The sequence below is a fragment of the Nomascus leucogenys genome, chromosome 13, assembly GCF_006542625.1.
Source record: "Nomascus leucogenys isolate Asia chromosome 13, Asia_NLE_v1, whole genome shotgun sequence".
Classification (NCBI taxonomy): domain Eukaryota; kingdom Metazoa; phylum Chordata; class Mammalia; order Primates; family Hylobatidae; genus Nomascus; species Nomascus leucogenys.
The window spans coordinates 11,984,643-11,999,803 of NC_044393.1; the positions used below are offsets into that span (position 1 = coordinate 11,984,643).

The 15,161-nt window shown below is 45.6% G+C and overlaps 2 protein-coding genes across 2 annotated transcripts in view; both read left to right on the forward strand.

Moving 5' to 3' along the window:
• Positions 1-15,161, forward strand: part of ZFP64 (ZFP64 zinc finger protein) — a 112,784-nt gene that overhangs the window by 74,617 nt on the left and 23,006 nt on the right. The window lies entirely within an intron of this gene.
• Positions 11,132-11,432, forward strand: LOC100601079 (endoplasmic reticulum resident protein 29-like). Its single transcript, XM_003252942.1, has 2 exons — positions 11,132-11,275; positions 11,415-11,432. Exons 1-2 carry the CDS (start codon positions 11,132-11,134, stop codon positions 11,430-11,432), a joined length of 162 nt encoding a protein of 53 aa, XP_003252990.1.

Genomic DNA, 15,161 nt, shown 5'->3' on the forward strand with positions numbered 1-15,161 from the left:
CGTGGTTCCATTTCTAGAGCACAGGTGGAGTAGATTTAGCATCATTCTTAAGGGCCTTAGGATTTTTGGAATGGTAAATGAGCACTGGCTTCAACTTCAAGTCACCAGCTACATTAGCCCCTACCAAGAAAGTCAGCCTGTCCTTTGAAACTTTGAAGCCAGACATTGACTTCTCCTCTCTAGCTATGAATGTCCTAAATGGCATCTTCCTCCAGTAGGGGCTGTTTCCTCTGCATTGGAAATCTGTTGCTCAGTGTAGCCTCCTTCATCAGTGATTTTAGCTGCATCTTCTGGAGAACTTGCTGCAGCTTCTACATCAGCACTTGCTGCTTCACCTTGCACTTTCATGTTATGAAGACAGTGTCTTTCCTTAAACCTCAAGAGCCAACCTCTTACCTTCCAACTTTTCTCTTCTCTTCTGCAGCTTCCTCACCTCTCTCAGCCTTCATAGAATTAAATAGAGGTAGGGCCTTCCTCTGAATTAGGCTTTGGCATAGAAGAATGTTATAGCTGGTTTAACCCTCCATCCAGATAACTAAAAGTTTCACCATGTCAACAATCAGCCTGGTTCACTTTTTCATCACTCATGTGTTCACTGGAGTAGCACTTTTAACTTCCTTCCAGAACTTTTCCTTTGCATCCTTGACTTGGCTGTTGGACTCAAAAGGCTCAGCTTTCAGCCTGCCTTGGCTTTTGATGTGCCTTTCTCACTAAGCTTAATCATTGCCAGCTTGTGGTTTAAAGTGAGAGACGCACCACCCTCCCTTTCACTTGAACACTTACAGGTCATTGTGGGGTTATTAATTGGCCTAATTTCAATGTTGTGTCTCAGGGAATAGAAAGGCTCGAAGAAAGGGAGACAGAAGGGACTGGCTGGTCAGTGGAGCAGTCAGAACACACACAATACTTGTCAATTAAGTTCCCATCTTACATGGGCACAGTTCATAGCACCCTAAAACAGTTACAAGGGTAGCATCAAATATCATTGATCATGGACTGGGTGAGGTGGCTCACGCCTGTAATCCCAGCACTTTAGGAGGCCAAGGCAGGCAGATCACCTGAGGTCAGGAGTTCGAGACCAGCCTGGCCAACATGGCGAAACCCCCTCTCTACTAAAAATATAAGAATTATCTGGGCATGGTGGCACATGCCTGTAATCCCAGCTACTAGGGAGGCTGAGGCGGGAAAATCTCTTGAACCTGGGAGATGGAGGTTGCAGTGAGCCAATATCATGCCACTGCACTCCAGCCTGGGTGACAGAGCAAGACTCCGTCTCAAAAAAAAAAAAAAGATCATTGATCACATTAACAGATATAATAAATAATAAAATTTGAAATATTGCAAGAATTATCTCAGCGTGACACAGAAACACAAAGTGAGCTCATGCTATTGGAAAAATGATGCTGATACCCTTGCTGGATGCAGGGTTGACACAAACCTTCAACTAAAAAAAGAAAAAAACACACAGTATCTGTGAAGTGCGATAAAGCAGCGTATACCTGTAGTACTTAGCCCACGGTGAGCCATCTATCAATGCCCTCTTTCCATCCTCATAGTCATTACCACCATGAGGATCATCATTCTCCTTCATTGGCCCTCAGGCACCTTCCCAAATGAGGCCTGAGATTTGCCTCTGGATGTGCCTGAGGTTTAACAGGGGAAAGAGGGGGTCCTAGACACCCCCTAACTGCTATAACAAAGTGCCATAGACTGGGTAGCTTATACACACCAAAAATTTATTTCTTGTAGTTCTAGAGGCTGGAAAGTCCAAGATCAAGGCACTGGCGGATTCGGTGTCTGGTGAGGACCCCACTTGCTCATAAATGGCACCTTCTAGCTGTGTCCACACATGGTGGGAGGGGAAGGCAGCTCTCTGGCGCCTCTTTTATAAGGGCACTAATTCCTTCCAGGAGAGTTCCAGCTCCATGACCCAAACACCTCCCCGAAGCCCTGTTCTTAATACCATCACGTGGGGGTTAGGGTTTCAACATATGAATTGTGGGGAGGCACAAACATTCACAGGGGAAAGGAAAAATAGGAAATGGTTTAATCATATTCTTCTTGCCATATGAAACCCTTCACACCTGCTCCCCACCCAACTCCTTCGCCCTATCTCCTGTACTCCCTCGCCCTCTAGTCAGACTAAGGTTTCTCAAAAGTGCCATCTCTTTGCCTCCTGGTCTTTGTAGGGAGTGGGGAGGGGTTGTTTTTTGTTTGGTTGATTTTTTTGTTTGTTTTGAGACAGAGTCTTGCTCTGTCACTGCAACCTCCGCCTCCCAGGTTCAAGCAAGTCTCCTGCTTCAGCCTCCAAGGTAGCTGGGACTACAGGTGCACGCCACCATGCCCGACTAATTTTTGTGTGTGTGTGTGTGTGTGTGTGTGTGTGTGTGTATATATTTTAGACGAAGTATCACTCTGTTTCCCAGGCTAGAGTGAAGTGACAGTCTTGGCTCACTGCAACCTCTGCCTCCTGGATTCAAGTGATTCTCCTGCCTCAGCCTCCTGAGTAGTTGAGTAGCTGGGATTACAGCTGTGCACCACCACGCCCGGCTAATTTTTATATTTTTAGTAGAGTCGGGGTTTCGACATGTTGGCCCACTGATCTTGAACTCCTGACCTCAGGTGATCCACCCACCTCAGCCTCCCAAAGTGCTGGGATTACAGGCGTGAACCACCGAACCCAGCCTCCCTCCTGCTCTTTGTACAAGCTGTCCCCCCTACCTGAAACCCACTTCACCTCACTTCTTTCTTATTTTTATTTATTTTACTTTATTTTTGAGACAGGGTCTTGCTCTGTCACCCAGGCTGGAATGCAACGGCGTGATCATAGTTCATTGCAGCCTCGAGCTCCCAGGCTCAAGCAATCCTCCTGCCCTCGACCTTTTTTGATAGTTGTGACCACAGGCACACACCACCACACTCAGCTAATTACTGTATTTTTTTTTTTTTTGAGACAGAGTCTCACTCTGTTGCCCAGGCTGGAGTTCAGTGGCTCGATCTCGGCTCACTGCAAGCTCCGCCTCCTGGGTTCACACCATTCTCCTGCCTCAGCCTCCGGAGTAGCTGGGACTACAGGCAACTGCCCCCACGCCCGGCTAATATTTTGTATTTTTAGTAGAGACAGGGTTTTGCCCTTTTAGCCAGGATGGTCTCGATCTCCGGACCTCATGATCCGCCCGCCTCGGCCTCCCAAAGTGCTGGGATTACAGGCATGAGCCACTACGCCCGGCCAGTTACTGTATTTTTTTGTAGAGACAGGGTTTCACTATGTTGCCCCAGCCGGCCTCTAACTCCTGGCCGAAAGCAGTCCATTCACTTTGGCCTCCCAATGTGCTGGCATTACAGGCGTGAGCCACTGCACCCAGCCTACTTCACTTCTTTACCTGCCCAAGATCTCATCCTACATAGCCAGGGCTACAAATCCACCTCTCTGAGGAAGCTTTACCTGCCCACTCTGTGAGAACCTTTATCACATATTTATCACACTGTACTATAGCTGTTTACTTATTTATCCTCCTGATTGCTCTGTGACTTTTTTAAAGACTTGCTTTTATATTCCTAGAGGTTAGCAAAGCCTTGCCCCCAGTAGCAACCCAATTAATGTTTGTTAAACAAATGAATAGCTTCAGGACATGCCCTAGTAGAAAATGTCAGGCAGGCCGACTGTGGCATAAGATAAGGAGACACTAGTGGAACCTGAAAACAACAATTGGTGTGATTTCACTCTTGCCACAAAGGATGGGGAATTCATTCTTCTCAGGAGTAGGCAAGACAACTGACCACTCCAGGTCTGCCACACCCTGCCCTGGAGGCTGGAAGCTTAGAATTCTTATTCTTGAAGAACATCTGCTACAGCTCAGGAACTTTCAAACCAGTAGGGGCCAGCAGGTGAATTAGAGGCTGTTTGTTTTCTCTATAAATAAAGACCTGGATCCACATTGTTGTCCAAACAGAATCCTCCTCCACCAACATTTCATTTCAAATTTTAAGCCCTGAAGGGGTGGGTGGGATGTGGGAGCAGAGGGGAAAGCGGAGGAAGAAGCTGAGATTTGTAGAGGGGTTATTTCCCTTTTCAACTCAGATTGTGCACTAGTAACTTAACTAGTTTCTTTTTCGTTTAAGAAATAATATAGTCCAGGCATGGTGCCTCATGCCTGTAATCTCAGCATTTTGGGAGGTCTGGGCAGGAGGATTTCTTGAGCCCTGGAGTTTGAGACCAGCCTGGGCAATGTAGTGAGACCTTGTCTCTCCCAGAACCAAAAAAAAAAAAAAAAAAAATGCTGGGTGCTGTGGTGTGCACTTGTAGTCCCAGCTGCACAGGAAGCTGAGGCAGGAGGATGGCTTAAGGCTGGGAGGTTGAGACTGCAGTGAGCTGTGATCGCACCACTGTACTCCAGCCTGAGTGGCAGAGCAACCAGACCGAGACCCCATCTCAAAAAGAATAATAATAATAAAATGTAATTTATGATGATGGGAATGTATAGCTTGGCATTTCTAGGCAAGATGAATGCAGACCTATTCTATGGCCCAGCTAGTCCACGCCTGTGCTGCACTTCTCAAACTTACTGTTCATAGAAGAAGTCACATGAGAATCTTCTTTTTGTTTTGTTGTTGTTGTTGTTGTTGTTGTTTTGAGACAGAGTTTCACTCTGTCACCCAGGCTGGAGTGCAATGGCGTGATCTCAGCTCACCACAACCTCCACCTCCTGGGTTCAAGTGATTCTCCTGCCTCAGCCTCCCGAGTAGCTGGTATTACAGGTGCCCACCACCATGCCTAGTTGATTTTTTAGTTTTTAGTAGAGATGAGGTTTCACCATGTTGGGCAGGCAGATCTCAAAGTCCTGACCTCAGGTGATCTTCCCGCCTCAGCCTCCCAAAGTGCTGGGACTACAGGTGTGAGCCACCACGCCCAGCCCAGCTGGGGATCTTTTTAAAATGCAGATTCTGATGCCAGTGTGTCTCGAAGGTAACATGTACATGGATCACCTGGGGACCTTATTAAAAGCCCATTCTGATTTCAGCAGATCATTTTAAACTACAGAAGAATCACCTGAGGATCTTGTTAAATACAGGTTCTGGACATAGAGAAACTTTCACATGTGAATCAGGAAAGCAGTGCAAGCAAGAATGCTAACAGCTACAACATTCATAATTTGTGTGTGTGTGTGTGTGTGTGTGTGTGTGTGTGTGTGTGTGTGTGTGTGTGTGTGTGACGGAGTCTTGCTTTGTCACCAAGCTGGAGTGCAATGGCATGATCTCGGCTCACTGCAACCTCTCTGCCTCTCAGGTTCAAGAGATTCTTCTGCCTCAGCCTCCTGAGTAGCTGGGACTACAGGCCTGCACCACCATGCCCAGCTGATTTTTGTATTTTTAGTAGAGGCAGGGTTTCACCATGTTGGCCAGGATGGTCTCGATCTCTTGACCTCAGGTGATCTGCCCGCCTCAGCCTCCCAAAGTGCTGGGATTACAGGTGTGAGCCACTGTGCCCAGCCTCGTGTTGAGACGATGTTATACAAATTATGTTATACATATTATGCATAATGCAAATTATGCTATTGGGCATATGTGTATATATGTGTATGCGTATATATGTGTATGTACACATATGCCTAACAGCATAATTTGTATACTTTGTCTTTTGGATGTTTCACTTAATATATCATAAAAAATATTCCATATGAATGCACATAGAAATGCATTATTTTTTATAGTTTAATAGAATTCTATTGTATGAAAGTATGATATCATTATTTGTTTTAGTTATTAATTCTTAACTATAAAGTAGTATATGAATACATTCCTTATTTTGTTTAAAAAAAAAAAAGAAATATGGCCAGTCGCGGTGGCTCACGCCTGTAATCCCAACACTTTGGGAGGCCGAGGCAAGCAGATCACCTGAGGTCAGGAGTTCGAGACCAGCTTGGCCAACATGGGGAAACCCCGTCTCTACTAAAAATACAAAATAAACCGGGTGTGGTGATGCATTCCTGTAATCCCAGCTACTCAGGAGGCTGAGGCAGGAGAATTGCTGGAACCTGGGAGGCAGAGGTTACAGTGAGCTGAGATTGCACCACTGCACCCCAGCCAGGGTGATAGAGCGAGACTCCATTTCAAAAAAAAGAAAGAAAGAAAAAAGAAATATTGGCCTGGCGCCGCGGCTCACGCCTATAATCCCAGCACTTTGGGAGGCCGAGGTGGGCAGATCACCTGAGGTTGGGAGTTCGAGACCAGCCTGACCAACATGGAGAAACCCTGTCTCTAATAAAAATACAAAATTAGCTGGGCATGGTGGCGCATGCCTGTAATCTCAGCTACTTGGGAGGCTGAAGCAGAAGAATTGCTTAAATCCGGGAGGTGGAGGCTGCTGTGAGCCAAGTCACACCATTGCATTCCAGCCTGGGCAGCAAGAGCGAAACTCCATCTAAAAAACAGAAAGAAATATTACTATGCATAATGTTCACACACACACACACACACACACACAGAGAGAGAGAGAGAAATTTAGGTTCTCCAATCTTCCTTCCTCCAAACTTCTCCCCTTTCCTTGCTTAAGATGTAGCCAGTACAGGCCCGGTTCCGTGTCTCACACCTGTAATCCCAGCACTTTGGGAGGCCAAGGTGGGCGAATCACTTGAGCACAGGAATTCAAGACCGGCCTGGCCAACATGGTGGAACCCTGTCTCTACTAAAAATAAAAAAGTCACCCAGGTGTGATAGCATGTGATGCCTGTAGTCCCAGCTACTCGGGAGGCTGAAGCTTGAGGATCACTGGAGCCTGGGAAGTCAAGGTTTCAGTGGGCCATGATCATGCCACGGCACTCCAGCCTGGGCGACAGAGTGAGACCCTGTCTCCAAAAAAAAAAAAAAAAAAAAAAAAAAAAAAAAAAAAAAAAAAAGCTGTAGCGAGCATGTATTCTTCCAGTACTTTTTTCACTGGATTTACATGAATATATATTTCACCAGTGAAAATATGTATAGATTGGAATATGTGTTTAGATCTATATATCTATGTGAGCCTTGCTTTTTTTTCTTTAATGCAATATACCTTAGAGCTCTAAGCATGCTTATATTCATAAATCCAGCCTGGTATTTCTTTTTTTTTTTTTTTGAGATGGAGTCTCACTCTGTCGCCCAGGCTGGAGTGCAGTGGCAGCGATCTCGGCTCACTGCAAGCTCCGCCTCCCGGGTTCATGCCGTTCTCCTGCCTCAGCCTCCTAGTAGCTGGGACTACAGGCGCCCGCCACCACGCCTGGCTAATTTTTTTTTTTGTATTTTTAGTAGAGACGGGGTTTCACAGTGTTAGCCAGGATGGTCTCGATCTCCTGACCTCGTGATCCGCCCGCCTTGGCCTCCCAAAGTGTTGGGATTACAGGCATGAGCCACCGTGCCCAGCCTGGCCTGGTATTTCATGATCTGGCTAAATCTCAGTTTAATGTAGCCACTTGTCTATTGTTGGACATCGAGGATGTTTCTTCATTTTTTTTTGCTACAACAATGACTTGCAACAAACATTCTTGTGCACCTGTGCAAATGTTTCTCTGGCGGAGAAAAGATGGAAAGCAGAATTGATAGATTGGCAGGACATTTTTAAAAATGTATTGCCAAATTGCCCTCGAAAGTGGCTATAAACATTCACACTCTCACTAGCAATGCATCAGAAAACCAATTTCCTTGTACTCTTCCTAACAGTAGATGTTCTGAGTGTTTTAAATTTTTATTGATCTGATAGGTGAAAAGAACAGTGGGAATGGGCTTTACTAGCCATTCCCTTGTAATTAGTAAGATTGAACACCCCTTCCATGTTTGTTGCCCTGAATCTGCATTTAACAAGGTCCCCGGGTGATTCCTCTGTACATTAAAGTTTGAGAAGTACTGAAATCAGAATCTGACTTTTAACAAGGTCCCCAGGTGATCTGTATACATGTTACATTTTGAGACACACTGGCATCAGAATCTGCATTTTAACAAGATCCCCAGGTGACTTCTCTGCACAATGAGTTTGAAAAATACAGCATAGGCATGGGATAGCTGGCTCACGCTCAGCATGTGTGTGTGTTTAATCTTTTCTGTCGGGACAGGTGAAAACCAGTGTTTCCGTTTACTCGAACTAACATTTCTTTAATCATAAGTGACCTTGAACATTTTTTTTCAAATTTTTACATGTCATGTTTTTCTTATCTGGGAGCTACCTAGTCCCTGAATCTCCTTAGTTTGCTTCAAACGTACCAAAGTTGGTCTCTTAAAAGAGTCTTTGCTGTTGCTCCTTCCTCCCCCCAGGAACGCTCTCTCCCTGATTCTTTCCATGGCTGGCTATTACACTCGTGTTTTAGCTCAAAGGTCACTTCTAGCTAAAATCAGGTACCCACCACTACCACCCAGTCACTCCCGATCACACTACCACAATATTTTGATCATAGCGCCTACTGCCCTCTAAAGTGACCTTGTACATTCTCTGGTTACTTCTCTGAATCCCTTCTGGATCTTGTCTGTCTTTATCACTATCTCCAGCACCTAGAACAGAGCCAGGCAATAAAGTGGGCTCAAAGAATTGTTATCAAATGAACTAATGGTGGCTCATGCCTATAATCCCAGCACTTTGGGAGGCCGGGGCAGGTGGATCACCTGAGTTCAGGAGTTCGAGAGCAGCCTGGCCAACATGGTAAAACCCCGTCTCTCCTAAAAATGAAAGAAAAAAAAAAAAAAAGCCAGGTATGGTGGCGGGCGCCTTGTAATCTCAGCTACTCGGGAGGCTGGGGCAGGAGAATCAATTGAACCCAGGAGACAAAGGATGCAGTGAGCCGAGATTGCGCCACTGCACACTAGCCCGGGCACCAGAGCGAGACTCAGTCTCAAAAAGAATTCCTGGCAAGGGTACAAGGGTACAAGGGTAATGATCAATAAATACGATTTGTTCCTGTCTAGTTTTTTTTTTTTTTTTTTTTTTTTGAGGCAGAGTCTTGCTCGGTCACCCAGGCTGGAGTACAGTGGCGCATTCTCGGGTCACTGCAAGCTCCGCCTCCCAGGTTTACGTCATTCTCCTGCCTCAGCCTCCTGAGTAGCTGGGACTACAGGTGCCCGCCACCATGCCTGGCTAATTTTTTGTTTTTTTTAGTAGAGACGGGGTTTCATCATGTTAACCAGGATGGTCTGGATCTCCTGACCTCGTGATCCGCCTGCCTCAGCCTCCCAAAGTGCTGGGATTACAGGCACGAGCCACCGAGCCCAGCCTCCTGTCTAGTTTTACACCTCTTTGGGGAATCATTTGTGCCTGGATAAACATTTATTTGTTCATTCTGGTATTCATAGTAGAGAATAGTAATATTAATGATACAAGTTTAATGAGGATGCTTAGGAAGGAGAACCCAGCCAGGCACGGTGGCTCGTGCCTGTAATCCCAGTACTTTGGGAGGCTAAGGTGGGAGGATCACTTGAGCCCAGGAGTTCAAGACCAGCCTGGGCAACATGGTGAAACACATTCTCTACCAAAAAATACAAAAATTAGCCTGGGTGTGGTGGCATGTGCCTGTAGTCCCAGCCACTTGGGAGACTAAGATGGGAAAATCGCTTGCGACCTGGAAGTTGAGACTGCGGTGAGCCAAGATCACGCCACTGCACTCCAGCCTGGGTAACAGAGAAAGACTGTCCCAACAAAGAAAAAAAAAAGGAAGGAGAACACAACCAGGGTGCCCACATCCCCAGAGGCCCAGGACCATCAGAAACAACATTGTATTGATACTTTGTTTTTGTCTCTTTCTCTTTAAAAAGAAGAGTAAGCTTTCCTCATTTAATATATGGATTGAAACTATAAAAGCATGGGAATTCTGCAACTCAGAAGAGTTGAGTAAGGTCACACATGCTTGTTTGCTTCAAATATATTTCCATGTAAAACAGTAACTGTGCCTAGCTAAGTGGAATAACCAATTACAGATGAGTGCTACTTTCATAGATAACTATAACTCTTACCCCATTATCATAAATAACTGTTAATACTTAGAGTAGTATCTATGTACCAGATGTTGTTCTGTACCTGTTTACATATATAAATTCACTAATCCTCAAGCCACCCTTGGCATTGCCATTTTATTAATGAGAAAAATGGGACACAGAACAGCTTTCTTGAGATTACACAGGTGGGATGTGAACAGAGTTAGGAGCTGGGATTCTTGGTTTTTTTTTTTTTTTTTTGGAGATGGAGACTCACTCTGTTGCCCAGGCTGGAGTGCAGTGGCGCCATTTTGGCTCACTGCAACCTCTGCCTCCTGGGTTCAAGCAATTCTCGTGCCTCAGCCTCCTGAGTAGCTAAATTACAGGTGCCCACCAACACGCCCAGCTAATTTTTTGTATTTTTAGTAGAGATGGGGTTTCACCACGTTGTCCAGGCTGGTCTCAAATTTCTGACCTCAGGTGATCCACCTGCCTCAGCCTCCCAAAGTGCTGGGATTACAGGTGTGAGCCACCGCACTCAGCCAGAGCCAGGATTCTAACTCAGGTTGGCTCCAAACTGTGCTCTTAGTTACTACATTATCCTGCCTCTGGCACCTTTATAGTGTTTGTAAAGAGAGGTAGAGTGACCAGGAGAATCTGTTGTATAATTCAGAAGTATGCTGTTTATCTCTTGACAAAATACTTAAGAGTTGTGAGAATTACAGATATTCTCCATTTTTCTTCTACAAAGCAACAATGTTTGAAAATTTATTAACTTTCTGTGTGAACAAAGGGGATTACCTAACTACTATAAAAAAAAAAAATCGCAGGCTGGGCAAGGTGGCTCACGCCTGTAATCCCAGCACTTTGGGAGGCCGAAGCAGGCAGATCACCTGAGGTTGGGAGTTCAAGACCAGCCTGACCAACATGGAGAAACCCATCTCTACTAAAAATACAAAATTAGCCGGGCGTGGTGGCACATGCCTATAATCCCAGCTACTCAGGAGGCTGAGGCAGGAGAATCACTTGAACCCGGGAGGCAGAGGTTGCAGTGAGCCGAGATCGCGCCATTGCACTCCAGCCTGGGCAACAAGAGCAAAACTCAGAGCGAAACTCCGTCTCAAAAAAAAAAAAAAAAAAATTGACCACTGACTTGGGGCGTTCTCCACTACGGCTTCCCCACCTCCCCGTCGCGGAACCCGGTGATATGGCTGCTGCCGTGCCCCACTCCACGTCTCTCTCCCCGCTGCTTCCCCTTCTCCTGGGCTTCCTGCTCCTCTCCACTCCGCATGGCAGCAGCGGCCTGCACACCAAGGGCGCCCTTCCCCTGGATACGGTCACTTTCTACAAGGTCATTCCCAAAAGCAGGTTCGTCTTGATGAAGTTCAACACCCAGTACCGCTACGGTGAGAAGCAGGATGAGTTCAGGCGTCTTGCTGAAAACTCGGCTTCCAGCGATGATCTCTTCGTGGCAGAGGTGGGGATCTCAGATTATGGTGACAAGCTGAACATGGAGCTGAGTGAGAAATACAAGCTGCACAAAGAGAGCTACCCAGTCTTCTCTCTCTCCCGGGAGGGGGACTTTGAGAACCCAGTCCCACGTAACTGGAGCAGTTAAGGTTGGAGCCATCCAGCGCTGGCTGAAGGGGCAAGGGGTCTATCTAGGTATGCCAGGTGGCCTGGTGGCCTGCTGCATACGACGCCCTGGCCAGGAGTTCATCAGGGCCTCTGCGTGGAGGCCCGCTAGGCCCTCTTGAAGCAGCGGCAGGACCACCTCTCAAGTGTGAAGGAGACTGAGAAGAACTGGGCCGAGCAATACCTGAAGATCACAGAGAAGATCTTAGACCAAGTGGAGGACTTCCCAGCATAGAGATGACATGGATCGCCAGGCTGATTGAGAACAAGTTGAGTGACGGGAAGAAGGAGGAGCTCCAGAAGAGCTTAAACATTCTAACTGCTTTCCAGAAGAAGGGGGCCGAGAAAGAGGAGCCGTAAAAAGGCTCTCTATGGTTTTCCAGGGTTTGGTAGGGGTGGGGAGGGGAGAGTTAACCCGCTGGCTGTGAGTCCTTCGTGAAATATAAGGGGGTGGTGGGAAAAGTGGTACTAACCTACAATCCTGAGCTCTGAGTATGCCTGGACGTTGATGCACATGTGGCTATGCTTGGGATGTCTCTAGCTGGTGTGGGATAGCTGGAGCACTTCTCAGGTGGCTGGTGAAATGACCCCTCAGAAGGAATTGGTGCAATAGAGAAGAGTGAGGAGTGTACGGCCTAGGTCTTTGCCAGGTGTAATTTGGATTCAATTAAAGTTTCAATGTTTTGGTTAAGTGGAAAAAAAAATCAGGACAAAGGCAATATATGAAGTATGAAGAAGTAACTCGTTTTCAACAGAAACATCCCATGCAGAAAGTACTTTTAAATGCATGTTTGGCCATGATTCCCTTGTTATGTGATATTGTTGCTGAAAACAATGAAAAGTTGTCGCCTATAAGAACCTCAGTCTACGTGTTTAAAGTTAGCAAGAAATTTTTTTTTTCTTTTTTTTTTTGAGGTGGAATTTCGCTGTGGCACCCAGGCTGGAGTACAGTGGCACGATCTCAGCTCACTGCAACCTCCGCCTCCTGGGTTCTAGCGATTCTCCAGCCTCAGCCTCCCAAGTAGCTAGGATTACAGGCCTGTGCCACCACACCCAGCTAATTTTTATTTATTTTTACTAGAGATGGGGTTTCAACATGTTGGCCAAGCTGGTCTCGAACTCCTGACCTCAGGTGATCCACCTGCCTTGGCCTCCCAAATTCTGGGGTTACAGGCATGAGCCACCGCACTCAGCCAGCAACAGATTTTTGTAGGCTGTTTAAACATCTTCTGGCCAGGCACGGTGGCTCACGCCTGTAATCCCAGCACTTTGGGAGGCTGAGGTGGGCAGATCACAAGGTCAGGAGATCAAGACCATCCTGGCTAATACGGTGAAACCCCGTGTCTACTAAAAATACAAAAAATTAGCTGGGCGTGGTGGTGGGCGCCTGTAGTTCCAGCTACTCAGGAGGCTGAGGCAGGAGAATGACGTGAGCCCAGGAGGTGGAGCTTGCAGTGAGCCAAGATCGTGCCACTGCACTCCAGCCTGGGCAACAAAGCAAGACTCCGTCTCAAAGAAAAAAAAAATCTAAAAAAAGAGCTTCCCTCGGTTTGAAATCCATTTGTTCCAGGTACAATATAGTAATGTGTCTTCTTCACTTTAATTTGCAGAAGCTCCTGATTATGAGGGAAGATGAAAATTTTCTAGCTGGATTTCAACAGAATAGTCAACCTGTGTAATAGGCAAATGGGATTGAAAGAGGAGAATCATGACTGATTATGCATGGCCAGTGATACTTTGCTTTCATTTATATCTGTAGACCCTGTAAGTTTGTGCGTGTGTGTGTGTGTGTGTGTGTGTGTATGTGTATTTTGTTTTGTTTTTTTCAGATTTTCAATTTTGAGCCTTGAAATAAAGCCATTAAAACCAAACATGATGGCGAGGGGCAGTGGCTCATGCCTGTAATCCCAGCACTTTGGAAGGCCGAGGCAGGTGGATTGCTTGAGGCCAGGGTTCGAGACCAGCCTGGCCGACATGGTGAAAACCCATCTCTACTAAAAATAAAAAAAAATTGTCGGGCGTGGTGGTGGCTGTCTGTAATCCCAGCTACTCAGGAAGCTAAGAAAGGAGAATTGCTTGAACCCAGGAGGTTGCAGTGAGCTGAGATCGCGCCATTGCACTCCAGCCTGGGCAACAAGAGTGAAACTTCATCTCAAAAGAAAAAAAAAGGTAATAAACTTAATTTAGGACTAGAACTCTGATTGGATGCTTTGCAAAAGAGTAAAAACAATTTTTTTCAAAAATAAGACTAATCAGTTGTCATTATATTTATGGAACACGTTTATCATTTTCACTTTGTTTTTGGCTGCAATTATACCTACATGGAAAATGCAAGACTATACTGATATACCATTTTATATCAATATAGTTGACAAAAATAAAGACATTTTATAATCCTGAGTGTGAGAAAGAATGGGCTTCACATTTTGGGTTTTGTTTGTTTGTTTTCAAGACAGGTTCTTACTCTGTTGCCCAGGCTGGAGTGCAGTGGCACAACCATGGCTCACTGCCCAGCCTCCAAGGGTCGGCTTCCTCCTGCCTCAGTTTCCAGAGTAGCTGGGAGCACAGGTGTGTGTCACCCGCCCAGCTAATTTTTGTATATTTTTTGTAGAAACAGAGTTTTGCCATGTCGCCCAGGCTGGTCTCAAACTCCTGAGCTCAAGTGATCCACCAACCTCAGCTTCCCAAATTGCCAGAACTACAGGCGTGAGCCACGGAGCCTGACCTACGTTATTTCTTATACCTTGCTGGGGAAGTGTAAGTTAATACAATCATTTTGGCATTATCTCTTATACCACCCCCAGGTATACATTCACTCACGAGAAACTCTGACACTTTTTAGAAAGATCATAGCAGCACTGTTCACAATGGCAGAGACCTGGCAAAGGCCCAAGTGTCCATCAACAGAAGAGTAGGTGAAGAAACTGGCATTTTGACACAATGGAATATTTACAGAGCAGTCAAAATCAATAAACAATGACAGCAATTTGGATGATCTTAGCAAAATAATATTAAGTGAAAAAAAGTTATTCTTGGAAGATTACATACCCTTTTTATATTCTTTAAATATTAAATTTTTTTTTTTTTAGGAATACATGTAGGTACAATAAAACTTGCTAAAGAGAAAAAGCAAATGAATGAGATCTGTAGGAGTCAGGCTGATGATTCTTAAGTTGTAGGGCAGAGGAGGGGAGGGGACATCAGGAGGCCATATAAAGAGAGATGTAGGTTGTGGTTAAGGTCCTACTTTGGGGCAGTAGGTTCCCTGGTACTTATTATATCATAATAAACAGAGGTGCAAGCAAGCAGCCTAAAAAATGTAGGCAAGTGTAGGCTAAAAATAGGCCAGTAATAATGCCTCACGTACCAATAATTGATTGTGTACACCTGAGGTGAAATAACAAAGCAAATACAAATACACGTACACACCTCAAGCAGTATAAGGGGGTATCAGATGTCTCCCATCCCCCCATGCCTCTTTCAACTTCCCCAGAGGCAACCACTGTTTATCCAGTCTCCTCAAAAGGAGACATAATAAACGTGTGTGTATATATACATATATAGATATATATATATATTTTTTTTTGAGATGGAGTCTCACT

Bases quoted from the DNA above. Each gene is read 5' to 3' on its own strand.
- LOC100601079 (XM_003252942.1), top strand. From the start codon at position 11,132: ATGGCTGCTGCCGTGCCCCACTCCACGTCTCTCTCCCCGCTGCTTCCC.